The sequence below is a fragment of the Physella acuta genome, unplaced genomic scaffold (genome assembly GCF_028476545.2).
Source record: "Physella acuta isolate Inbredline_101_S28 unplaced genomic scaffold, ASM2847654v3 ptg000017l, whole genome shotgun sequence".
Classification (NCBI taxonomy): Eukaryota; Metazoa; Mollusca; class Gastropoda; family Physidae; genus Physella; species Physella acuta.
Window position 1 is genome coordinate 652,265 of NW_026731537.1, and position 26,885 is coordinate 679,149.

The 26,885-nt window shown below is 44.7% G+C and overlaps 3 protein-coding genes across 3 annotated transcripts; 2 read left to right on the plus strand and 1 right to left on the minus strand.

Annotated features, from left to right (window-relative positions):
* Positions 1-2,635: 2,635 nt before the first annotated feature.
* Positions 2,636-6,506, plus strand: LOC131938679 (homeobox-like protein HDP1). The gene is made up of 2 exons (XM_059296810.1): positions 2,636-2,831; positions 5,947-6,506. The coding sequence occupies exons 1-2, from the start codon at positions 2,636-2,638 to the stop codon at positions 6,504-6,506; spliced, it is 756 nt and encodes a 251-aa protein (XP_059152793.1).
* On the plus strand, positions 4,189-18,633 carry LOC131937003 (protein flp). Its single transcript, XM_059294183.1, has 7 exons — positions 4,189-4,305; positions 6,575-7,122; positions 14,442-14,618; positions 15,634-15,894; positions 16,975-17,228; positions 17,338-17,473; positions 17,937-18,633. Exons 2-7 carry the CDS (start codon positions 6,770-6,772, stop codon positions 18,553-18,555), a joined length of 1,800 nt encoding a protein of 599 aa, XP_059150166.1. The 5' UTR covers positions 4,189-4,305; positions 6,575-6,769; the 3' UTR covers positions 18,556-18,633.
* Positions 18,634-20,704: 2,071 nt separating this feature from the next.
* On the minus strand, positions 20,705-25,662 carry LOC131937196 (uncharacterized). The gene is made up of 2 exons (XM_059294416.1): positions 25,590-25,662; positions 20,705-23,630 (listed from the first exon to the last, which is right to left on the minus strand). The coding sequence occupies exon 2, from the start codon at positions 23,437-23,439 to the stop codon at positions 20,755-20,757; it is 2,685 nt and encodes an 894-aa protein (XP_059150399.1). The 5' UTR covers positions 23,440-23,630; positions 25,590-25,662; the 3' UTR covers positions 20,705-20,754.
* Positions 25,663-26,885: the final 1,223 nt, after the last annotated feature.

Genomic DNA, 26,885 nt, shown 5'->3' on the forward strand with positions numbered 1-26,885 from the left:
CTAATTCAGGTGTCTAAAAAAATTGGGAGTGCTCTCCCCTAAACTTTCTCGAATATTCTTAGATAACACTGAGGGGAAGGCCAATCGGGATATAGACGTGATTAATAATCAATTTTTAAAAAGATTTTTTTTTTAAAAAAAGCATACAAATCACGTAGAACAAAAAATTGCGCACCAATTGAACAGCAAACAACGTGTGTATAATCGTGCAGGACAAAACACAAACGCAACGCGCAAACACAAAAGAAAAAACAAACACAAACACAAACACAATGCAAACACACACACAAAAAAACACAAACGAAAACGCAAAAGCATAACGTAAACACAACTTAAATGCAAACATATAGTGCTCACAGTCTAGCCCGTGGCGCTAAATCGCACCCGGCCGGGGCGCCGGCTGAACCGCCTGATTCAACTTAGGAAACGACCATAATACCCCAACTTATCCATAAAATAAACAAAAGGCAGTATTTAAAATATCATTGTTTTACCTACCACGGTGCATTTTATCAATCCCAGCTAATTTTAATAGTCTAACAATAATGTCCTCTTGCACTTCCGCAGAATTTGCATTCACATTTTTTTTATTAGTGTGAGTTTAATTTCGTTTTAAATTACCTCCCTTTACAAAATTATAAAAGATTTTAATTAATTAGTTGTTTTTACCCTACTGTTATAACAATGTATCCGATTTTTCTAGTTATCTAAACGAAAATATTATTTGACATTAATCCGTTTAATATGTTTTAGCAATGTGCGTTTATTTAATATTTTATTCACGTTATACAAAAGAGTAAAACCAGTGCCAACTATCCAAAAAGTTAAGTCGTTATATAAATAAACCCTACCCAACTATTTATAATTAGACACTGCGATGCAAGTAAAAAGCACGACATGTAATGTATTTATTTTTTGGTTCCAAAATCTATAGCGATTGAAACACAACCAGCAGTGTTATATTATACAATTTAAATGTTTAATTAACTGAAAAATTAATCTTTGTGTACTTTATCAAACACGACTCTTTGGCTCTATTGTTTGCGTTCATTTGATGCGCAATTCTTTTTCCATACGACTATTCCATTTAAAAAAAATTGAAGTATCAAAACTATATTTGTAAAACATTTATATAGTCGATAGCAGTGTTATATAAGAATATACGAGAACGTTTAAGTAAGAATACTCGCTTTATTTTGTACAATTACATTTCTTACTCTACACTCTTATACCGGAAAGTAAAGTAGGAAAACATGCGCGCGAAGAAAATCTATTTATAGCCCTATAGTAACCGTAGCTGTTGCCAGAAGGCGACGCGTTTATTATGATATGCACATCTTTAATGTCTGCTTGCTGCTCGGGGAATCATTTTTCACAATTTTGTTTGTTGTTCAAGTTTGCGCGCGCTTTCTCTCTGTTCTATTTTTGGCTTAACGCGAGGGCTGGTGTGACGTCAAGGGCTAAATTTATCCAAATTTCTGGTGAACGACGGGAGATCTAGTGGCACATCTCGCCGGAAATAGAATTACTTGTTTACCTTGTTGCTCCCCCTGGCGTTCGAGCATCCCCACCACCCCGCCACCTACATTTGGATGTTTCTTAATGAGAGAACTCAACAATATCAGGAAGCGCAACCAGCATCAGGGGAAGCTACTCGTAAAACCTCGCTGTCAAAGGCGGAAACTCAAAAGTTACAAAGGTGGTGTCTCTTGGGGGGGGGGGGGTAGTGGTGTCTTGTAGGGGGAGGGTGTATGGGGATCTAGGGTTTCTCGAAAGGGGGGGGGGGGGCGTAAGGGGGAATCTGGCGTGTCTCGTAAGGGGGGGGGGGGGGCGTAGCCGGGCATCTGGGGTGTCTCTAATGGGGGGGGGGGGCGTAGGGAGGAAGTAGCCGGGGATGTAGGAGTGTCTCGCTGGGGGAGTGGTGTAGAGAGGGCGTAACCGGGGGTCTGGGGTGTCTCGTAGAGGGGGAGGGCGTAGAGCGGTGTCTCCTCAGGAGCGTAGCCGCTGTTCTGGGGTGTGTTCATGGACAGCACATGAGGTGTTGGTAGAAGGGGTGGCGACACACTTCATGTCCCAGACAGCCACCTCTAGTCGAGTAAAACCATCAGAGATTTGTACAGGGCGCAGTGGTAACCATGGTTACCATGTCGAGTGGTTACCAACGTTTCGGGGTTTTATTTGACGATCTAAACCTTGACTCAAGTTACGAACTTTTTTTTTTCTATATTGACATCATCGGCTATTTCCGGATATCACCGGCTATCTCCGGCTATCTCCGGACATCACCGGCTATCTCCGGACATCACCGGCTATCTCCGGACATCACCGGCTATCAGTGGCTCAGGAGGTGACTCCCATTAGCCAGGCATATTCAACGCGACGAACTCCGACTAACTGGCTTGGGCATTGGTTTGATCACCGTGTATCGGGCGCTCTGTACCTCACTGTCCAGTACCCGGCTCAACAGTAGGGATAGTTCGGACTAAAAGGTTTGAACCAGTAGGGATAGTTCGGACTCAAAGGTTTGAACCAGACCTTCCTTCCTCCGCTGGTACATCGTAAAAAGTTTGACGCGGCGTCCGTAACCGTGACGCAAGGTTTGACTCGGGCACGCCTTCTTAACGCCCCAACACTCATGTCGCAAGCCAAGGGTGTTAAGACTCTGCTGGAGTACACTGACTCGGTGTACGAACTAACTGATGCCAATGACTCGGTGTACGAACTAACGGATGCCAATGATTCGGTGTACAAACTAACTGATGCCAATGACTCGGTGTACGAACTAACTGATGCCAATGACTCGGTGTACGAACTGATGCCAATGACTCGGTGTACGAACTAACTGATGCCAATGTCTCGGTGTACGAACTAACTGATGCTAATGACTCGGTGTACGAACTAACGGATGCCAATGACTCGGTGTACGAACTAACGGATGCCAATGATTCGGTGTACAAACTAACTGATGCCAATGACTCGGTGTACGAACTAAAGTGCAATTCAGTTATATAAAATGCCAACTACCATATATAGAGATATGGAGACAGGTATGTTCTTGTATGCTGATGCGGTTCGTTTCTCACAAATGTTAGATAAGTCTTATCTCAATAGCTCTCAGTTGTCTTTATAGGGCTCTCGAACTGACGACATGATGCCAATGACTCGGTGTACGAACCAACGGATGCCAATGATTCGGTGTACAAACTAACTGATGCCAATGACTCGGTGTACGAACTAAAGTGCAATTCAGTTATATAAAATGCCAACTACCATATATAGAGATATGGAGACAGGTATGTTCTTGTATGCTGATGCGGTTCGTTTCTCACAAATGTTAGATAAGTCTTATCTCAATAGCTCTCAGTTGTCTTTATAGGGCTCTCGAACTGACGACATGATGGGGACCAAACTAAACATGTGACGGCAAATAAAACGTGACAGTTACAGATTTTATCAAAACCCAAAAATACAAACAGGCTACAACCCCTGACCCCCCCCCCCCTCCCTCACACACCCCCTCCCTCGGCCCTCGAGTTTTGAAAGTTATGACCCTCGCCACAAGGGCAACTTGTTATTAACGGCGTCCCCCGTGGCTGGGGCGGCCACACCAAACCAATCACCACACGAACACGTGGTGCGCGTCCTTCCGCTCACCACCCCACATGTGGCGAGCAGACGACGGCTGGCGGGCAACAGGTGGCGGGCAGAAGTCAGCCTCAGTTTCGTCCAACTATCACAGTAGTCGTGCACGCGAATATCTGCATGCAGGGTCTTGTTTGTTGATATTCATCATATCGATTCCAATTTTTTTAAATGGCATCGGTATCGTAATAGACAGCGTGGGAGTTGGGGTAATTGAACTAATTGGAAATAATTAAACGGTGCGCACACAATTTAGCAGCTTCTTTGATGCCCGTAGTAACGCGAAGAGTTTTTTTAAAACAGGGGATGTAATCAATGCAAGTCATATCTTCATGCCACGCCCTAGCACGCACTAATCTAGTCCGGAACTTAATTCCTTGTACATTGGGCGCTGCAAGTACTCTGTGGTGATCTCCCTTGCGGATATTTGTGGTGATCTCCCTTGTCGAGATTTATGGTGGTCTCCCTTGTCGAGATTTGTGTTAATTTCCCGTGAGTGGATTTGAAAGATATTTTTAAAACCGTGCGGGAAGCGATTGTTCATTTTCTTTTGGATATTTTCTAATTGAATTAGTTTTATTGTGTATCAGTTTACGTTTTTATGAATTGATGTTTTGGTTTGTTGAATTATTTGAATTGAGTAAGGACACCAAAAACACAGAGGTAAGATACTTTTCTTCTAATTAACGTGTAATCAATCTAATAATTAGCTAAGTGTGTCCAGTTGCAGCTTTTTATACTGAAACTATAATAATAGATCAAAAGATTCTTGTCTTATAAGTACCTAGGGTGGACCAACCATTCCATCGTTTGGTCAGCCCATGTAGTTGCCGTGAACCTTAACCTTTGGGACTGACCTAGACATCTGAAAACTTAACAAAACACGTTGCAAACCAAATAATTGTGATACCTCTGCACCGATCATAATTAAATTTAGCTAATTACTTCCATTTGTTTCCCGCTAATTTGCCGTTGATATCTGGGTCACAAGTTAGCTCAGAGTTCAGAATACAGAGGTGAGATCTTGGTCACAAGTTAGCTCAGAGTTCAGAATACAGAGGTGAGATCTTGGTCACAAGTTAGCTCAGAGTTCAGAATACAGAGGTGAGATTTAAATGCCTTATTGGGCTAACATTATTTCATTCTTATAATTGGCATTATTTGTTTTGTTTGTTTTTTTTTGGGGGGGGGGGGGGAGGGGGGGGGGAGAGAAAATAACATTGAAATAATCAACATCATTTTTAACCCCTACTACATCATCATCTTTAACCTCTCTAACAACAACATCTTTAACCTCTCTAACAACAACATCTTTAACCTCTCTAACAACAACATCTTTAACCTCTCTAACAACAACATCTTTAACCTCTCTAACAACAACATCACCGTCAATCTCAAGCACTCCTAAATTTTCAACACGTTTAGCACCACAAGTAATGTCCCTGTCGTTTTAGGGGAGGCGAGTTAGAGCTACGTGGAGGTAGGGACTTAGGGGAGGTTAACTAGAACTAAGTGGAGATAGGGACTTAGGGGAGGTGAATTAGAGCTAAGTGGAGATAGGGACTTAGGGGAGGTGAATCAGAGCTAAGTGGAGATAGGGACTTAGGGGAGGTGAATTAGAGTTCATCTGAGCTACGTGGAGATAGGGACTTAGGGGAGGTGAATTAGAGCTAAGTGGAGATAGGGACTTAGGGGAGGTGAATTAGAGCTAAGTGGAGATAGGGACTTAGGGGAGGTGAATTAGAGTTCATCTGAGCTACGTGGAGATAGGGACTTAGGGGAGGTGAATTAGAGCTAAGGGGAGATAGGGACTTAGGGAGGTGAATCAGAACTAAGTGGAGATAGGGACTCACTTAAATTCGGGATCCGAACTCGAGACTTTCGGCTAGCGATTGTTGTCTCAGTATCCGACCACACCTTCTCACCTTTCAACAGGTAATTGCATTGGATAATTTAAAAGACATGTGTATCATAATGAGAGGATGTTTATTTTGTAGTTGATGCTAACTAAATGCTTGTTCACATGTGTGAATTTGTTAGAGACGAAATGAGCTCCGAATAGCACATAAAGAAACATTACTCGTATATGTATGGTGGGCTAACATTGTTCATATATGTATGGTGGGCTAACAATACTAACATTGCTCGTACATGTATAGTGGGCTGATTATAAAGAAACATTACTCGTACATGTATGGGGGATAATTAACAAGAAACTTTACTTGTACATGTATGGGGGATAATTAACATGAAACATTGCAAGTCCACTGTTTACACGGTTGTTAAAGATAAACTGTTTCAAAGGTGATGTGTCTCAGGTCAATGTGTCTCAGGTGGCCAATGTGTCTCAGGTCAATGTGTCTCAAGTCAATGTGTCTCAGGTCAACGTGTCACATGTCAATGTGTCTCAGGTGGCCAATGTGTCTCAGGTGGCCAATGTGTCTCAGGTCAATGTGTCTCAAGTCAATGTGTCTCAAGTCAATGTGTCTCAGGTCAATGTGTCTCAAGTCAATGTGTCTCAGGTCAACGTGTCACAGGTCAACGTGTCTCAAGTCAATGTGTCTCAGGTGGCCAATGCGTCTCAAGTCAATGTGTCTCAAGTCAATGTGTCTCAAGTCAATGTGTCTCAGGTCAATGTGTCTCAGGTCAATGTGTCACAGGTCAATGTGTCTCAAGTCAATGTGTCTCAGGTCAACGTGTCACAGGTCAACGTGTCTCAAGTCAATGTGTCTCAGGTGGCCAATGTGTCTCAGGTCAATGTGTCTCAGGTGGTCAATGTGTCTCAGGTGGTCAATGTGTCTCAGGTGGTCAATGTGTCTCAGGTCAATGTGTCTCAGATACTGTCATATCTAGCCTTCCCATGATGATTTTGTCACTGTCACGTGATTTATACTTACCTGTTTTCATGTGATTTTTATTTTATTTTTTACAGACCAGGATATCTGGAGCATGCGCTGTGAACGAGGTAGGATATCAACCAATCAAATCATGGCGAATCTCAGTTATCTACACAGACGCCATTTAGCTGGATATTAGTAGGACCCGAGAATATTTGCTGTTGACTCTTCACACCGTGAGACGGTCGGGGCACTACCTGCACTCTGCGACCCTCTGGACCTCCATCAGCATGCGTCAGACCGCCTCCCCCCTGGGGTCGTCCCCCCTCTGGTCAGTGGTCATCCTGCTGGTGCTGACCCCCGCCTTGGCCATGGCCCAACTCACGCCCAGCCAGGCCAGAAGCTTCAAGCACCTGGCCGGCGACATAGACCAGTTCGTCCACCATATTCTGGCATGCCACCAGTCCCCGGCCTTGACCTTGGCCGTGGTCAAGGACGGCCACGTCGTGCTCACCAAAGGCTATGGTAACACCAGCACCAACAAATCTAGGCCAACTACAGCCAAAACGAGGTTCGCGATTGCGTCATTGACCAAGGCCTTTACAGCCACCCTCATCGCTAGGTGGGTGCACTCTCAGAAGAAGTAAGTCACCTTTGTATTCAGTCACATAAGTCACCTTTGTATTCAGTCACATAAGTCAACTTTGTATTCAGTCACTTAAGTCAACTTTGTATTCAGTCACATAAGTCACCTTTGTATTCAGTCACATAAGTCACCTTTGTATTAAGTCACATAAGTCACCTTTGTATTCAGTCACATAAGTCACATTAGTGTTCAGTCAAATAAGTCACCTTTGTATTCAGTCACATAAGTCACCTTTGTATTAAGTCACATAAGTCACCTTTGTATTCAGTCACATAAGTCACATTTGTGTTCAGTCAAATAAGTCACCTTTGTATTCAGTCACATAAGTCACCTTTGTATTCAGTCACTTAAGTCACCTTTGTATTCAGTCACATAAGTCACCTTTGTATTCAGTCACATAAGTCACCGTTGTATTCAGTCACATAAGTCACCTTTGTATTCAGTCACATGTGTATTCAGTCACGTAAGTTACATTTGAATTGTAAAGTCAGTCATAATTGTATTAAGTGAATAGTTCTCTTCAGTCAGTCTTTGTGTGGTACACATCACGTGGTGCCCGTAATGTTTTGGGTGGGATTTAAAATTCAAATGATGTGGTCACATGCTCACAAGAGTCGTCTGCTGATGTTTTCTAATGGCGGCAAATTTAGATGACCGCTGTGTAGTCGCTAGTTCTAGCCAGAGTCTGGACATGTTGGTGGCTGGCTAGCTGTTTAGGGGAGGGGGGGGGGGGTCCATACTACTTAATTTGTGTGTGCCGGGCAGCCGTTGAGGTAAGGGGGGGGGGTGACCGTTATTTTCTCGACCCCCCCCCCACACACACACACTGTGATGTATAAGTAGCTGCTTGCAGAGTTCCCCTGGGAGCCGTAAGGTGGCTCTAGAATAGATTTCTTCCCTACCCCCACCCCCACATCCCACACCAACCGCTTGACAAGGGACCAGTACTAAACAAGAATGCGTATAGAACCAAATTAGGCTACGTGTGGTTTATTGCAGCAATATAGCACCCCCCACATCCCTAGCCACATCCCTACCCAGTCATTTACACTTGACTGGACATCACATGCCATTTATTGGACTTACAAAAGTGCCGCGTTCGAAAATCATGATCAAGTGGCCCATATAATTCCTGCATATTATCAAGTGGCCCATATGATTCCTGTATATAATCAAGTGGCCCATATGATTGCTGTATATGATCAAGTGGCCCATATGATTGCTGTATATAATCAAGTGGCCCATATGATTCCTGTATATAATCAAGTGGCCCATATGATTGCTCCCCCTAAAATTATCCCAATCCTAAACACTAAATTTATCATTATTACTATCGCTATCCCTATCCCTAATCCTAATCCTAACCATATCCCTATCCCTAATTCTAACCATATCCCCCTCTCTATCCCTAATACTAACCATACCCCCATCCCTAATCCTAATCATAACCATATCCCTATCCCTAATACTATTCCTTACCTTAAGACTAAAATGTTGTATCGAGTTAGAAATGACAGGATGACATTGTATCGAGTTAGAAATGACAAGATGACATTGTGTCCAGTTTGAAATGACCGGTTGACATTGTGTCAAGTTAGAAATGACAAGATGACATTGTGTCCAGTTGGAAATGACAAGATGACATTAGAAAATCTGTGTACTGATGCAGATGTTAATGTAGATGAGGTCATTGACCTTTGTTTACTTCCTGTTTCGTGTCGCGATCAGCGGATATGACGTCAGATTTCATCTAGGGTGGGGAGGGGGATAGGACGATCACGCAATCTCTGACGTCACTCTAATTAAAATATTGACAAGCGATTGGACCGTATTTAATGAAATAACCCGAGCAGCGGCCCTCTATGTGGCTCTGGTGACGTCAGAGCTGGTCCTGTCAGCCGAGGTCAGGAATCTGATTTTTGACACCCCCCCCCACACACACCCACACACACCCTCACACACCCACACACCCACACACACACACCCTCACACACCCTCACACACACACACACACTCACACCCTCACACACCCACACACACCCTCACACACACACCCACCCACACACACACCCTCACACACACACACACACCCTCACACACCCTCACACACACACACACACACTCACACCCTCACACACCCACACACACCCTCACACACACACCCACCCACACACACACACCCTCACACACCCACACACACCCTCACACACACACCCACCCACACACACACACCCTCACACGCACCCACCCACACACACACACCCTCACACACACCCACCCACACACACACACCCTCACACACACCCTCACACACACACACACCCTCACACACACCCTCACACACGCACACACCCTCACACACACCCACCCCCCACCCACCCACACACACCCCATACACACACTCTCTCACACACACACACACAACCCACCCCCACCCCCTCAATACTCTGTTGAATGATTTTTAATTCAATTGGTTTTCTTTGGTGTTTCATAGTTGTTTTTTACTTTCTCATATAGAGGAGGCAAAAAATCGAAATTTAGATTTTCACAAATATAGACGTTTTAGACCTCCCTAAGTCCGAAAAACTAAATTTCGCAATTCTGTCTCTGTGTGTGTCTGTCTGTGTGTGTGCATGTGCGTGTGCGTGGACGTGGACGTGTATAAACACGATAACTTGAGTACCGTTACAGCTAGGTTGATGAAATTTCATATATAAGTATAATATCAAATCTGCAGTTTGTATCAACTTTTCAGCGATTTCCGGTAACTAGAAGTGGAATTTATTCTACTTTTGTTTTTTCAAAAGCCTATAACTTGAGTACTGTTTCTGACAGATGACATTTCACACATAAGAAAAAAAAAAAAAAAAAAAAAACATGCCTTCTCTGTTTACTTTCAAATTTGGATGAATTCCGGTGACCGGAAGTAGTAATTTACGTTATTTCCGATTTCACAAAAATTGTTTGCATTTCAGTGGTGCGCAATACTTTTTTCTAGTATATTCTATTCTATTTTTAAACTTTAAATAATTAAAATTGATTTAAAAAATCATGTCTATATCACGAGTTGCCATCCCGCGTAATGTTTTATAAGAATATTCGAGAAAGTTTAGGGGAAATCACTCCCACTTTATTTCTAAAGTTATCCTCTAGCCCCCACTGCTAAAGTTATCCTCTACCCCCAATGCTAAAGTTATCCTCTACCCCCACTGCTAAAGTTATCCTCTATCCCCACTGCTAAAGTTATCCTGTAATCACCACTGCTAAAGTTATCCTCTACCCCCAATGCTAAAGTTATCCTCTAGCCCCCACTGCTAAAGTTATCCTCTACCCCCACTGCTAAAGTTATCCTCTATCCCCACTGCTAAAGTTATCCTCTATCCCCCACTGCTAAAGTTATCCTCTAGCCACCACTGCTAAAGTTATCCTCTAGCCACCACTGCTAAAGTTATCCTCTACCCCCAATGCTAAAGTTATCCTCTAGCCCCCACTGCTAAAGTTATCCTCTAGCCACCACTGCTAAAGTTATCCTCTAGCCCCCACTGCTAAAGTTATCCTCTAGCCCCCACTGCTAAAGTTATCCTCTAGCCACCACTGCTAAAGTTATCCTCTAGCCACCACTGCTAAAGTTATCCTCTAGCCACCACTGCTAAAGTTATCCTCTAGCCCCCACTGCTAAAGTTATCCTCTAGCCACCACTGCTAAAGTTATCCTCTAGCCACCACTGCTAAGTTATCCTCTAGCCACCACTGCTAAAGTTATCCTCTACCCCCACTGCTAAAGTTATCCTGTAATCACCACTGCTAAAGTTATCCTCTATCCCCCACTGCTAAAGTTATCCTCTACCCTCAAGGCTAAAGTTATCCTCTACCCCCACTGAATTGCTTCCCTAAAACTGGTCCGAAGAAATCGAGCCGTCAATGTGACGATTTTTGATATCCCAAAATACACCGCGTGAAGATTGTGTGGGCGTGGTCAAGAGGTCATTGTTGGGCGTAGAGTGCGGGGGTGGGGGTGGGTGCAGGAACGTATCTGTCCGCAACACAAGGGAGACAAGATTAATTACTGAATGTAAGGGACACAATTCGCGCTTTACAGCCCGGCCGTAACTCGCTGGTGTGGGTGGAGATGGAACTCAGTGAGTCGAAACGGGCGCGTCGAGTAAGGGAGGGGTTGGCGTCGAGTAGGGGGGGGGGCGTCGAGTAAGGGGGGTGGGCGAACATATTTTTATACATGGTCTCTTACCCCCCCCCCCCCACCCCACCCCCGTGGAGAGGTAGGACGTGACACAGATCGCCACACCGATCTCTTCTTCGTCATGGTTTCCATGTGGGGCAGATGAAGTAGAGTTCGTCTGTTTTAATGACCTCAGCACTATGTCCAGTCAGGTAACGTCAGGTAGGTAGCCATCAGGTAGCATCGGGTAGCTCTCAGTGATTTCGTCAACCCCCCCCCCCCCACCCCCTCTGTCGATATGGCATTCGTGTTGATATACACCGTACAGACTAATGATACACAATATACAGTCTGTTTATATACATCGTACTGACTGCTGATATACTGTACCGGCTGTTGATAAACAGCAGGCTGTTGATATACTGTGCAGGCTGTTGATATACTGTGCAGGCTGTTGATATACTCTAAAGATCATGGACACAATGCGCAGGCCGATATTAACATCCAAAAGTCCCTCTCTTGCCGTCCGTCTGTCCGGATTAGGAAGGGGCTGATTGGGCAGCAGCCAAGGGCCCCGTTACTTTAAAATCCACAAATCCGTCAATATAAGTAAACAATTGTTCTACGTATTAGTATTAGATGGATATAAAGTATAAACAAAGAGTAAAAAAAGTTCTATAGTCTGAAGCATATTACGTTGATAGAATTTGTATTTTAGATAAAATGGCAGAAAACTCAAAATAAAATGTGTGGTGTTTTAAACGTGTAATTTAATACCCAATTTGTCTCAGCCATTTTGTTTTTGCCATCATCTCATTCACCTCACCAAGAACCCAGACGTTCGCGATGTGTTTAAAGTTTCTGGTCCATCATCGACTTTAGTTCAAGTCAGAGATTTGACCAATCACGTGGGTTCGTGTGTGCACGTATGCTGGAGACAACCGAATTGTTCTATAGAAGATCGTGCTTAATAAGCTTCTAATAACCCAGTTCTCGCAATGAAATTGCATTGAATGCGACAGATACAAATTAATTACGCTCCACTAGCCTACATTGTGACAAGCCCGAATCATTCCGTACGGCTGCGTGGAACATAAAGGGATTGCGTGGAGATGTTGCTGAATCTGATTTTTGTTTTGTGTCAGTAAGACTCAGTTAAATGTTCGCTCTTTTTTACATTTGAATACTTTTTCTGTAGCCAGGGGTACATCCAAATTGTTTGTTTGTCCATCGGTCTGTCTACCTGTCGGTCTTTCTAGTCTGTCCAGTCTGACTGTGAGGTTTTTTATTTAAAATTTTGAAACTCCGTTTTTTCTCATGATCACAGGATTAAATACAAATATCTTAAGATTACTGGATTAAATACAAATATCTTAAGATTACTGGATTAAATACAAATATCTTAAGATTACTGGATTAAATACAAATATCTTAAGTCGAGTAAAGTGGCCAAACTAGGCAGTCATTAAAACAAGATGGCGGCATGTTTTTGTTGAACATGATTCCCGTGCCTTTGCTGGTTGTATTGTGTGTCTCGTTTTTGGAACCTCCGTTTTTTTTCATTCCAACAATCTTCCGTTCTAAAAATAGGTTGTAGGCGTGGGTGTGGGGGGGGGGGGGGGGGGGGTGGTGGCTGATATATGTGAACGTTAATATCTGGTGGCGTCTCCCAGAAAGTTATAAGAATCTAATAGGCATCGAAGGATTTAGCCAAGGGAGTGAATCAATACCAGAACTCGGGGTGTAAGGAGTTATCTGGATTGTTTAATCAATTGGGTAATAGCGGGCGTGGGTGGGAGAGATCTATTTGTGTGTGTTGGGGGGGGGGGGGGGGGCTGGTGGGATGTGTCGTGTAGGACTGGGTGTTGGTGGGCTGGTGGGCTTGTGGGCTGTGTCGTGTAGGGCTGGGTGTTGGTGGGATGTGTCGTGTAGGGCTGGGTGTTGGTGGGATGTGTCGTGTAGGGCTGGGTCGGCTGTGTCGTGTAGGACTGGGTGTTGGTGGGATGTGTCGTGTAGGGCTGGGTATTGGTGGGATGTGTCGTGTAGGACTGTGTGTTGGTGGGCTGTGTCGTGTAGGGCTGGGTCGGCTGTGTCGTGTAGGGCTGGGTGTTGGTGGGATGTGTCGTGTAGGGCTGGGTATTGGTGGGATGTGTCGTGTAGGACTGTGTGTTGGTGGGCTGTGTCGTGTAGGGCTGGGTCGGCTGTGTCGTGTAGGGCTGGGTGTTGGTGGGATGTGTCGTGTAGGGCTGGGTATTGGTGGGATGTGTCGTGTAGGACTGGGTGTTGGTGGGCTGTGTCGTGTAGGGCTGGGTGTTGGTGGGATGTGTCGTGTAGGACTGGGTGTTGGTAGGCTGTGTCGTGTAGGGCTGGGTCGTCTGTGTCGTGTAGGACTGGGTGTTGGTGGGGGATGTGTCGTGTAGGACTGGGTGTTGGTGGGGGATGTGTCGTGTAGGGCTGGGTGTTGGTGGGGGATGTGTCGTGTAGGACTGGGTGTTGGTAGGCTGTGTCGTGTAGGGCTGGGTCGTCTGTGTCGTGTAGGACCGAGTGTTGGTGGGATGTGTCGTGTAGGACTGGGTGTTGGTGGGATGTGTCGTGTAGGGCTGGGTCGTCTGTGTCGTGTAGGACTGGGTGTTGGTGGGATGTGTCGTGTAGGGCTGGGTGTTGGTGGGCTGTGTCGTGTAGGACTGAATGTTGGTGGGGGATGTGTCGTGTAGGACTGGGTGTTGGTGGGGGATGTGTCGTGTAGGGCTGGGTCGTCTGTGTCGTGTAGGACTGGGTGTTGGTGGGATGTGTCGTGTAGGGCTGGGTGTTGGTGGGCTGTGTCGTGTAGGACTGAATGTTGGTGGGGGATGTGTCGTGTAGGACTGGGTGTTGGTGGGATGTGTCGTGTAGGACTGGGTCGTCTGTGTCGTGTAGGACCGAGTGTACATGTAAATACTTTCCAGCACGGACCAAGGACATCAACGATGACGTAACCAACCCCCCCCCCCCCCTCCACTGCACCCCCACCCACTTCATACTTAGTTTAATTTGCGAGTATTATTTCACGTTACCAAATCCTTGGAGAGAAGATCAATTTTAAATTTAACTTTTTGTTTTTGTTTCCTCATTATTTTAATAGCTGCATATTCTATTTTTAGTATCACTATGGATTCACCAATCAAATCGTTCTACCCAGAGTTCCGAGTGATAGATGACCTGCGCAGTGAGACAGCCACCTTTCGAGATCTACTGGCCCATAGGATGGGGGTCCCGTCCTACTTCAAGCCACTAGTCATGGGCTACCCCAGCGACATGACGCGTGATATGCTGGCTCAGTAAGTTTACCTGTCTAGTTTACCTGGCTATTTTACCTGCCTAGTTTACCTGGCTAGTTTACCTGGCTAGTTTACCTGGCTAGTTAACATGTCTAGTTTACCTGTCTAGTTTACCTGGCTAGTTTACCTGACTAGTTTACCTGGCTAGTTTACCTGGCTAGTTTACCTGCCTAGTTTACCTGCCTAGTTTACCTGGCTAGTTTACCTGGCTAGTTTACCTGGCTAGTTAACATGTCTAGTTTACCTGTCTAGTTTACCTGGCTAGTTTACCTGGCTAGTTTACCTGCCTAGTTTACCTGGCTAGTTAACCTGGCTAGTTTACATGTCTAGTTTACCTGCCTAGTTTACCTGGCTAGTTTACCTGACTAGTTTACCTGGCTAGTTTACCTGGCTAGTTTACCTGGCTAGTTTACCTGGCTAGTTAACCTGTCTAGTTTACCTGTCTAGTTTACCTGGCTAGTTAACCTGTCTAGTTTACCTGTCTAGTTTACCTGGCTAGTTTACATGTCTAGTTTACCTGCCTAGTTTACCTGGCTAGTTTACCTGACTAGTTTACCTGGCTAGTTTACCTGCCTAGTTTACCTGGCTAGTTTACCTGGCTAGTTAACCTGTCTAGTTTACCTGTCTAGTTTACCTGTCTAGTTTACCTGGCTAGTTTACATGTCTAGTTTACCTGCCTAGTTTACCTGGCTAGTTTACCTGGCTAGTTTACCTGCCTAGTTTACCTGGCTAGTTTACCTGGCTAGTTTACCTGGCTAGTTTACATGTCTAGTTTACCTGCCTAGTTTACCTGGCTAGTTTACCTGGCTAGTTTACCTGGCTAGTTTACCTGCCTAGTTTACCTGGCTAGTTTACCTGTCTAGTTTACCTGACTAGTTTACCTGGCTAGTTTACCTGCCTAGTTTACCTGGCTAGTTTACCTAGCTAGTTTACCTGTCTAGTTTACCTGTCTAGTTTACCTGGCTAGTTACCACTGGCCCACCATGTGATTAACCCCGTGTTTCTTGTGGTCCAGGCGACTGGCCCACATGCCCACAGACCTCCAGTTCCGCCACAAGCTGGTCTACAACAACTACATGTACACCCTCGCCGCCCACGTGCTCGAGAAGATGTCAGCTGACCGGAAGTGGGAGGAGCTGCTGAGGGAGGCTATCCTACGACCTCTGGAGATGAGTGGCACCGGGTACCTGGAGGACGTCAACAATTTCTCGGACTTTGCCCTGCCCTGCGACCTGGTCAATGGAACCATGGTCGACCTCTCGCCGGAACTCTTTAAGTAAGGATTTGTGTCACGTGCTTTCATTCCATCCAATCACAGGCCTGTAGAAAGTGAAGTCATATTTCTCACCTGTAAATAATTGCACAAAAAAGTTACCTCACATGTAGAACGATGACCTAACTTTGTCTCACCTGTAGAACGATGACCTATCCTTTGTCTCACCTGTAGAACGATGACCTAACCTTTGTCTCACCTGTAGAACGATGACCTATCCTTTGTCTCACCTGTAGAACGATGACCTAAACTTTGTCTCACCTGTAGAACGATGACCTAACCTTTGTCTCACCTGTAGAACGATGACCTATCCTTTGTCTCACCTGTAGAACGATGACCTAAACTTTGTCTCACCTGTAGAACGATGACCTAACCTTTGTCTCACCTGTAGAACGATGACCTATCCTTTGTCTCACCTGTAGAACGATGACCTAACCTTTCTCTCACCTGTAGAACGATGACCTAACCTTTGTCTCACCTGTAGAACGATGACCTAAACTTTGTCTCACCTGTAGAACGATGACCTAACCTTTGTCTCACCTGTAGAACGATGACCTATCCTTTGTCTCACCTGTAGAACGATGACCTATCCTTTGTCTCACCTGTAGAACGATGACCTAACCTTTGTCTCACCTGTAGAACGATGACCTAACCATTGTCTCAACTGTAGAACGATGACCTATCCTTTGTCTCACCTGTAGAACGATGACCTAACCTTTGTCTCACCTGTAGAACGATGACCTTTGTCTCACCTGTAGAACGATGACCTAACCTTTGTCTCACCTGTAGAACGATGACCTTTGTCTCACCTGTAGAACGATGACATAACTTTGTCTCACCTGTAGAACGATGACCTATCCTTTGTCTCACCTGTAGAACGATGACCTAACCTTTGTCTCACCTGTAGAACGATGACCTAACCATTGTCTCAACTGTAGAACGATGACCTATCCTTTGTCTCACCTGTAGAACGATGACCTAACCTTTGTCTCACCTGTAGAACGATGACCTTTGTCTCACCTGTAGAACGATGACCTAACCTTTGTCTCACCTGTAGAACGATGACCTTTGTCTCACCTGTAGAACGGTGTCGCCGTGTGGACCTGCCGGCTCAGTGTACTCTAACGCCGAAGACATGGCCAAGTGGATGACCTTCCTGCTGTCCGGTGGCCTTGGACCCCGGGGAACGCGGGTCGTCGACCCTGAGGTCATCAGACTGACCTTTGAGCCGGTGATGATCTCGACCCTGCCCTTCCAGGAACTGAACAAGCCCCACTGCCCCGTGGGTCATGTGACCTTGAGCTATGACATGGGCTGGGTCACGGCCAACTACAGAGGTCAGTCAAGGTTATAGCCTTACGTTGTCACATAAATTACGTTCAATTATAGCCGAACAGCTTAAATGTAGTATTAACCCTGCACCGACCTCCCCCCCCCCCTCCCCAGGTTACAGGCAGGTGTACCACACAGGTGGAATAGTGACCCACTCGTCCAGACTCTGGCTCTACCCTGACATGAAGGCTGGCATCTACATCAGTGTCAATGGCCCGCAGGAGAAGAACGACAAGAAGAATCTCTTGGAGTGAGTTGGATGTGTGGGAGTTGGTGTGGGTGGTTGCGTGGGTGGTTGTGTGGGTGGTTGTGTGGATGGTTGTGTGGGTGGTTGTAACTTATGTATCTGACGCCTGACTCATGTATCTGACGCCTGACTCAAGTATCTGACGCCTGACTCAAGTATCTGACGCCTGACTCATGTATCTGACGCCTGACTCATGTATCTGACGCCTGACTCATGTATCTGACGCCTGACTCATGTATCTGACGCCTGACTCATGTATCTGACGCCTGACTCAAGTATCTGACGCCTGACTCATGTATCTGACGCCTGACTCATGTAAGTGACGCCCCTCTCAAGTATCTGACGCCTGACTCAAGTATCTGACGCCTGACTCAAGTATCTGACGCCTGACTCATGTATCTGACGCCTGAATCAAGTATCTGTCGCCTGACTCATGTATCTGACGCCTGACTCATGTATCTGTCAGGTCACTGATGTACTACGCCTCCGACCTACTTCTGAACGAGCCGGCATGGTTGAACCGGTCACTGGCCTGCCCGGACCTGTCCTCTCGCCAGCAGACGACCTCCTCTGACAGCCAACCCCGCCCCACCCACCCCGCCGACCCGGCGCCCACAAACCGCACCCCCCACGAGAGCTACAACTTGACGGCAGGCCGCGACAACCTACAGGACTTTGTGGGGGAGTTCTGGCACCAATGTTTCGGCCTCATCGAGATTCTCCTCAGCCAATCAAACGACAGCCTCGTCTTCAAATTCGGCCGTTTCGGTTGGATGAATTTAAAGCGCGTCTCTGACCTTGAGTTTCAAGGTCTCTACTACGGCCCCCTGAGCTTCTTGAACTCTCACGAGACTGAGCTGATCTCGTTCGCCAGGAACTCTCGCGGGACTGTGGACGTGGTTATGGTCGACCTTGACGACGACAAACTGATCGCGTTCAGGCGACGTCATGCCAACACTGACGGCACTGGGGAGAGAACATTCGAGAACAGTAGCGGACGGCTACACCTGGCCCCGCCCACCAGGCTACACGTAGCCCTACAAACATGGACCCTTCTAGTTTTCCTTATATCTTGTTATGTCTAGATCTCGTCGCGTCGAACTGGTTTTAAATTATTTTTATATTGGTGCTTTCCTACATGCTCCTGGTGTATTTGTCTTCAATTGGTGACATTTTCATGTGTACATTTGATATAGGTGACAATATTTTCATGTGTACATTTGTCTGATATAGGTGACAATATTTTCATGTGTACATTTGTCTGATATTGGTGAATATTTTCATGTGTACGTTTTATGTTGGTGACAATATTTTCATGTGTACATTTGATATTGGTGACAATATTTTCATGTGTACGTTTGATATTGGTGACAATATTTTCATGTGTATATTTGTTTGATATTGGTGACAATATTTTCATGTGTACATTTGATATAGGTGACAATATTTTCATGTGTACATTTGTTTGATATTGGTGACAATATTTTCATGTGTACATTTGATATAGGTGACAATATTTTCATGTGTACATTTGTCTGATATTGGTGACAATATTTTCATGTGTACATTTGATATTGGTGACAATATTTTCATGTGTACATGTGATATTGGTGACAATATTTTCATGTGTACATTTGATATTGGTGACAATATTATCATGTGTACATTTGATATAGGTGACAATATTTTCATGTGTACATTTGATATTGGTGACAATATTTTCATATGTACATTTGATATTGGTGACAATATTTTCATGTGTACATTTGATATAGGTGACAATATTTTCATGTGTACATTTGTCAGATATTCTGTATTATCCTGCTGCCATTTAACCTTTTGCTAATTTGTTAATTAATGATCTCGTGTTAATCATTGGCTAGGATCTGGTAGAAATATATAGGTCATCTTATTTGTAACTAATGTACCTATCTGCAGACTCCTTGTCTCATATTTTCCTATGGTTAAATTTCTAACTGTTCAATCATTTATCAGATTTCTGATTGTTCAACCATTTATCAACTTTCTAATGTTCAATTATTCAGGCGTTATTGCATCAAGTGGTCAACCCATCATTTTGTTCTGTCATTATATTTGGTTGTCTGTCTATAAATGACGTCATCATGAGAATGGCTTAGAGTAAGGTCGCTGAATACAACACACAATCCTTTGTATATATTCACCCCACAATCTTCTGGTCACAATCACGGGCACACAATCTTCATTTCACCAAACATAACACCCAAACAATCTTCCAATCACAACAACCATACAATCATTCCTTCACAATCATGAGCACCATATTTTTATCACAATCTTCCATTGCTAGCAGTCCGACGCTCACAAAACTACCTCCCTCACAAAACTACCTCCCTCACAAAACTACCTCCCTCACAAAACTACCTCCCTCACAAAACTACCTCCCTCACAAAACTACCTCCCTCACAAAACTACCTCCCTCACAAAACTACCTCCCTCCCAAAACTACCTCCCTCACAAAACTACCTCCCTCACAAAACTACCTCCCTCCCCTCACAAAATTACCTCCCTCACAAAACTACCTCCCTCACAAAACTAGCTCCCTCACAAAACTAGCTCCCTCACAAAACTACCTCCCTCCCCTCACAAAATTACCTCCCTCACAAAACTACCTCCCTCACAAAACTAGCTCCCTCACAAAACTACCTCCATCACAGAACTACCTCTGTCATAGAGTTATAACACCCTCTGTCAAGACGCTCTGTCAACACGCTCTGTCAACACGCTCTGTCAACACGCTCTGTCAACACGCTCTGTAATCGAGCTGGCTACACGCCTGTGGTGTGTCGCTCAACATAAAAACAACACATGTGTACTGTGCACTTTTGTCACATCAAATTTCCTACTGTATGTTTACAAACTTTGATGACGAATAAAGTTCATTTCAAATTGTCGTTTCGCTTTGATGATAAATGTTTGTGCAAGCAGCTAGTTTAAACATGGAAGTCTGAGGGCGTCTCACTCTATGTGGTGACACAGTGGGGGGGGGGGGGGGTAAAGCGGCTCACTCCATGTGGTGACACAGTGGGGAAGGGGGGAAGGTGTCTCACCTCACACTTTTAAAATAACTGAACTATCAATAATCTAAATGTAAGACTATCTGTGTTTGTGCAGACAAACAGCAGACGACAGACTACGAACAGGAGACAAACGACAGCGGACAAAACGTGTGCATTGATGAAGAAAAGCAGGTCAAGTTGACACAAGTTTTATGTAAACATTTGCTTGAGCTGGCGGTACACCATTCACTTGTAGAACAACTTTCCATCTGGGCTGACCGCTTCTTTGGTCTTGTCTGACATCAACAGCGGGTCAGTGTACGAGGCTGCCTGGCCATGTTTCATTGTGGTTTTAGATATGATGGAGTTCAAGGTCATCAAACGTTTCGTCTCATCGTCCAGGCACAGGCCCAGCGCGTGCTTACTGTGCAGACCCTCCATCTGTGTGCCCGCGGCTCCAGAGGTCCTAGCCTCGCTGCCGTCCTTGAAGGTCAAGGACGTGTAGTCGCTGGTGGGGGCGGGGTAGCTGGTAGGGGCGGGGTAGCCGGTGGGGGCGGGGTAACTGGTGCTCCTGGAGGTTTTGTAATCAGGCAGGAGGTAGGGGGTCGAGTACTCACGCTTGCCATCACCCAGGGGACATTTGAGCTCCGATGTTTTATCCGAGTAGCTGTTAGAAAATGTGTACCCCGAGCTTATGTAGTCGCGTTTTATATCGCTCATCGGACTTTTCGTGTCCGTCCTTTTGTCCGAATAATTGTTGGAATACGAATACGGTGTAGAACTATAGTCGCGTTTTATATCGCTGATCGGACTTTTCGTGTCCGTTTTTTTGTCCGAATAATTGTTGGAATACGAATACGGTGTAGAACCATAGTCGCGTTTTATATCGCTGATCGGACTTTTCGTGTCCGTTTTTTTGTCCGAATAATTGTTGGAATACGCGGTTGGCCTCTCGAAGCAGTACATGTTCTGGAAGTCCATGGCCTGGGTTTTGCCCAGGTCGATGGTTTTGACGCTAGGCCTCTTGTAGTCCAAGCCTGCTATTGAGGCGGGAGGTTTGGAGATGTCCGCCAAGCTAAAATATTTCTGCTCCGTGGGTCTCCGGGCGGGGCTCTGGGTCCCAGGCAAGCTGTAGCGGTCGCTGAACTTGTCAAGTATGTTCTGACCCTGCCGGAGGGTCTCCCGGTCCATACTGGGACTCCGTGTCCCGGGCCTGTCAGAGAAGTTCCCCGTGGGCTGCGACTTCATGTCGGGGGTGCCGAGGGTCCAGCTTGGAGTGGTGTCCAATTTCTTCCCGTACCGGAGGGTCAGGCTGTCGAGTGAACTCCCCCGGGGATGGAGACTGCGCTGGCCCCAGGCGTTACTGCCGTGTTGATCTAGAAACCCCAGCGTGGTGCCCCCACCGGGAAGTGAGCTGAGAGACCGACTACGCGGGTGATATGTACTCATGCCGGTGGACTCCGCCTGTCTAGAGAGCCACCCCGACCCCCAGTCAGACGGTCTGGACGAGCTGTCGTTTTTCCTGATGCTCTCCGTGGACGAGGTGTCCGTCAGGTATTGCTCGTACTTCTTGCGGTTCTCGTTCGTGTTGCACATGTAGTTGCTGGCTGCCATCCGGGGCTTCCCAAAGACGTACTTCTCCATCAGCTCTAGGTTCTTCTCGCGCTGGCTCTGCATGGTTTTCCTGAAGAAATCCATTCTCTGGTAGTCCGAGGCTAGAGTGGACATGACGGTGGCATCGCAGTTGACGGCAGGGCTGAAGATGTTCGTCTTACTGAACAGCTCTGTCTTGTACTTGGCCAATCCGAAGTCAAAAGATTTGCTCGGGTCCGTCAACTTTTTAGGGTCATCCATCATCAGCTTCGGCTTGGAGGGCAAATAAAAACTGGCGAGTAGCTTGTCTGTACTGTAGAGTGACGGGGTGTATTTGTTCTGGCTCCAGTCCCGACCCCCCTCCTTTAACTTGCTTTTGTCCTGCGTGTCAGCGGAGTAGGAAGTTCCAGAGATCCAGTCCGTCTTGGCAGGCGGCAGACTGACATCGTTGCTGTAGTAGCTTTTGTTGTCGTTGAACGACCTGAAGGCGTCGGAGCGGAACTTGTCTTGGTTGTAGTTGCTGGTGTTGTTCTGGCCGTCGCCGTAGTAGGACGAGTACTTGGAGAAGTTTGGCGTGCTGTAGTCCGTGCTCTTGTATGGCGAGGTGTACCTCCGCCTGGTCACGTCTTGGGCGCTAGATTTGAACGACAAATCCCCGTAGGCTGGCTTCTTGTCCATGGAGCTGGTGAAGGCTTTGGGTCGGGTGCAACTGAACTCGTTGTACTTGTTCATCAGCTCGTCCAGCTTGAGGGTAAACTTCCAATTTCTATCGCTAGAGCTATTTTTAGATGTGTTGATGTAGCGGTTTTTGTAGGTCAGGAGACTATCGTTGGCCTGGAAGTTGTAGGAGGTGGGCGCCGAGTTGCCGCTGGAGTAGCCGGTGTACAGCTTGCAGGAGGAGCAGTTGGGCGTGTAGCAGATGCTGGTACCGCTGGACGTGTCGCCGGAGAAATTGTTGGAGGAGAAACTTTTGGAGGCGGGTTTGTATTTGTAGTCTCCCTGGTGGTAGCCCTTCATGGCCGACTTGCCAGCGCAGGGTGGGGGGCTCATGTCCAGGTGCCCGCCCCTGCCGCAGCAGTTGTTGAAGCGGACACTCTTGTTGTTCTGCATCTGCTCCTGGCTCCTGCAGTGGAAGTGGGGGACGACTTTGGACGGTGTAGACGACGCCCTTTTCCAAATCGGCTTGGGGGTCTTGGCCTTCTTGCGGCTCCTCCCCCGGCTCTCGAAGTCTTTGATCCGCTCGTCTAGGGCCGAGAGGACGCGACTGCTGTCTGCTAACGGATAAAACTCCTCGGGTTTTCTACATTTTTTCTTCTTTAAATTCTTTCGTTTAAGCATTCTATGTGATTTAAGTTTTCTTGACCGAATGAGGATTGGTAATCTTTGGATGCGTGGCTGTGTGTAGCAGCTTTGATGTAATAGTCTGGATGATACGGGGAGCGCTACACTTCCATGCGTGGAGCGCTTTCCTCTGTCTGATGTTTTACTCGATCTGGTACAATGCGCTTCTATCTAGGCATGGTCGTCTCCTGAAAGTTGACACGACAGAAATGTCAACATTTGTCTCATACTAATGTTAATTTTGTTCAATGTTTGTCTCATTTAAGTGTCAATATTGATGTCAATATTGATGTCAATATTGATGTCAATATATCAATATTTATGTCAATATTGACATCAATGTTTGTCATAGACTTGGTCATCACACAAGCTAAACAGCTCAACCAAGTACCGATACAACAATCAACATGACCGATACAGCAGTTCGATACTATCACAAACCCTCAACTGGGCCAGTTCGATACTATCACGAAGCCTTAACTAGGCCAGTTCGATATTATCACAAACCCTAAACTGGGCCAGTTCGATACTATCACAAACCCTTAACCTCAATCGGGCCAGTTCGATACTATCACGAAGCATTAACTGGGCCAGTTCGATACTATCACGAAAACTCAACTGGGACAGTTCGATACTATCACAACCCTCACCCTCAACTGGGCCAGTTCGATATTATCACAAACCCTAAACTGGGCCAGTTCGATACTATCACAAACCCTCAATTGGGTTAGTTCGATACTATCACAAACACTTAACTGGGACAGTTCGATACTATCACAACCCTCAGCCTCAATTGGGCGTGTTCGATACTATCACAAACCCTCAATTGGGCCAGTTCGATTCTATCACGAACCCTTAACTTGGCCCGTTCGGCGCATTCTAACATTCCTTCACATGCCACGGAACCAAATAGTTACCAGAATAGGGGACACAAAGTTAGAGCGGTCCTGACTAAATAATAGGGAGGCTCACTAACTTAAAAGCGTCCTTGGTTGCTAACCAGAACATGGCGTAAGGATCGGACCATGACTTCCGGCGAGTTTTTCGACTTAGTTCCAGAGACCTTCTTAGAATTACTTTTAAAAATGTTTATCACGAGTAAAATGGCGGGTTTTCACGTTATAAAAACATGCTATAGGTGGCAAGGCTAAATATGCCAGAAAAGCATTTTCAGAAATTGCTTTGGGGAATGTAGGCTAAATTTAAAGTCGGTGTCATTCAAAATAATTTAACTTTTTAAATATAGATCTCCCTCTCACAAAATTGATTTCCAAAGTAAAGCATTATTAGTTTTATCATTCTATGAAAAAATAAATCAAATATCTTCAACACTTTTTTTTATAAGATGTGTCCAAAAAATGACAACCAAATTTTTTTTTTTTTTTTGACCACGTGACCGCTATTTGAATGGATACGTTTACCTGGCATGGTTTTTTATTTTGCTCTTTTGTACAATAAAAAATGTTATAAAATTAAAGAAATAAAAGAATTTAAACATCACTTCTGTCTTGTCTTTTTTAAAATTCTTTTCTGATGACATTCTCTTAAATTTTTTCCCTCTATAAATATATCCCGACGATAGACGGGCCAATTCTACTTTTAGGAACTCTCTTGTAAAAAAAAATTAGATCTATTTCACGGTCAATTAAAAAGTTAAACCCTTCAGCTTTTAAGCAGGTTGTCATGGATGGATCCCTCATACCATAGCTGTGAGTGACCAAAAAATTTAAAATTCAATAATTTAGTCTAAAACTTGCAACAACTCCCAAAATTAGTGCCTAGTGGATAAAGTATGGACGTTTTTTATTTAGTTGTCATGTTTAAGTTGAAAATTGAGTACATTTCAAATTTACTAAGAAAATCTACTAAATAACATCCCCCCAATTTTGTATTGTAAAGAGTTAAGAAATGTCAACAACATAACTTATCGGAAACGTCTAGACTCTAAACTAGATCAGATCTAGATCTAGACTAGATCTAGATCTCTAGGGTCCCGTGCCAGTCTACCTAAACAAACACTGGCAATAAAATTAGTCTAGCGAATGATCTGTTTAACGTTCGCCTAAAATTGCTGAAAAAAACCTGTATTTCGAGTATACAATGGTCTTGAATGAAGATAAATAGGAAAGCATGTATCTGTGACCTACCAATCTAAAATAAACGTGGCAACAAATCAGCACCTGTGCTTTCAATAGGCCATCTTTGTAACGATAACAATCTGGACGGACCCGGTGCTTTTTGGTGCGGAACTACATTTCAAATTTTTGTCGTTTGGTGCGCAATATTCCCTCTTATCATTGACGGCAATTTTCCACCTACATGTTAAAGATGTTTTTGTTATCGACTGCATGTTTTTTGTTTCACTGGCTAAAGCTACTGAAAAATGAGCGAACCACTGACAACAACGACAGACCTACAAACCACTGAAAGATGAAACAAGCTGATAATTGAGTTGGTTCTTAATTTTATTGCTGTCATTGACAATCTATATTCTAGAACTGATTCATCGAAACAACTATTCTCACGTGTAAAAACAAACTATCACATGTTTCAAATCTATTTTTAGCACGTCTAAGTGTTAAATATCTACAAAATCAAACTCAAATGACATCAAAATTGTATTCGCTGCAAATCAGAGTTTTCATCGTTTAGACTTCTATACATCGAGAAGGTTATACACAAATGTGAGGTTATATGGAATAACTTATGCACATCTATTCACATATTATTATCTGAGCAGATATCTATCTATGGCGACATATTAAAAGTATAAAATGCATGCATGAATGACTAGAAATCATATAATTGACAATTTTCGTGTAATCTTCCATTTTGAAAATCCTTGTGCTTTAAAATTGTACTAAAATTGTACTAAAATCGAAACAACTTTTTGTGGCTTCTTTTTTTTTTTTTGTAAAAGAAATATTTTAAAATCTCATCTACAGGTTGAATATTTACAAATAAAAATCTATTTACAGATGTACCAAATGGTTGTAAAGTGTTTATGTATTTAAATACACAGTCTATTTGTTTAAATACACAGCCTATGTGTTTAAATACATAGCATTTAAGCATTCAGATTATGTACTTTAACATAAAAAGCTTTTGTGAAAATAAAAAAAAACTTGCTGAAGTTCATTTCTAACACAGAACAAAAACTTGACATTTAAAGATGACTAGACCACCCGTCATCCTTTGGATAAATATTGCTTTCGGGGTCATCCATAAATGACATCACGTCTGTCACTTATCGTCACAAAAACCAGACCCCACATCCAAAATGACGTCACACCTCAGACGTTTTTGTCTTTTAAAAACACCGATTTCGGTTGACAATGGGTCTGACCACACTACCCCTTTATATGCTGACGTCTCAGGTGAACTCTACACCTACCCAACTCTACTTCACCTGCTCAGTGTCCTGGCAAATCTCAGACATTTTT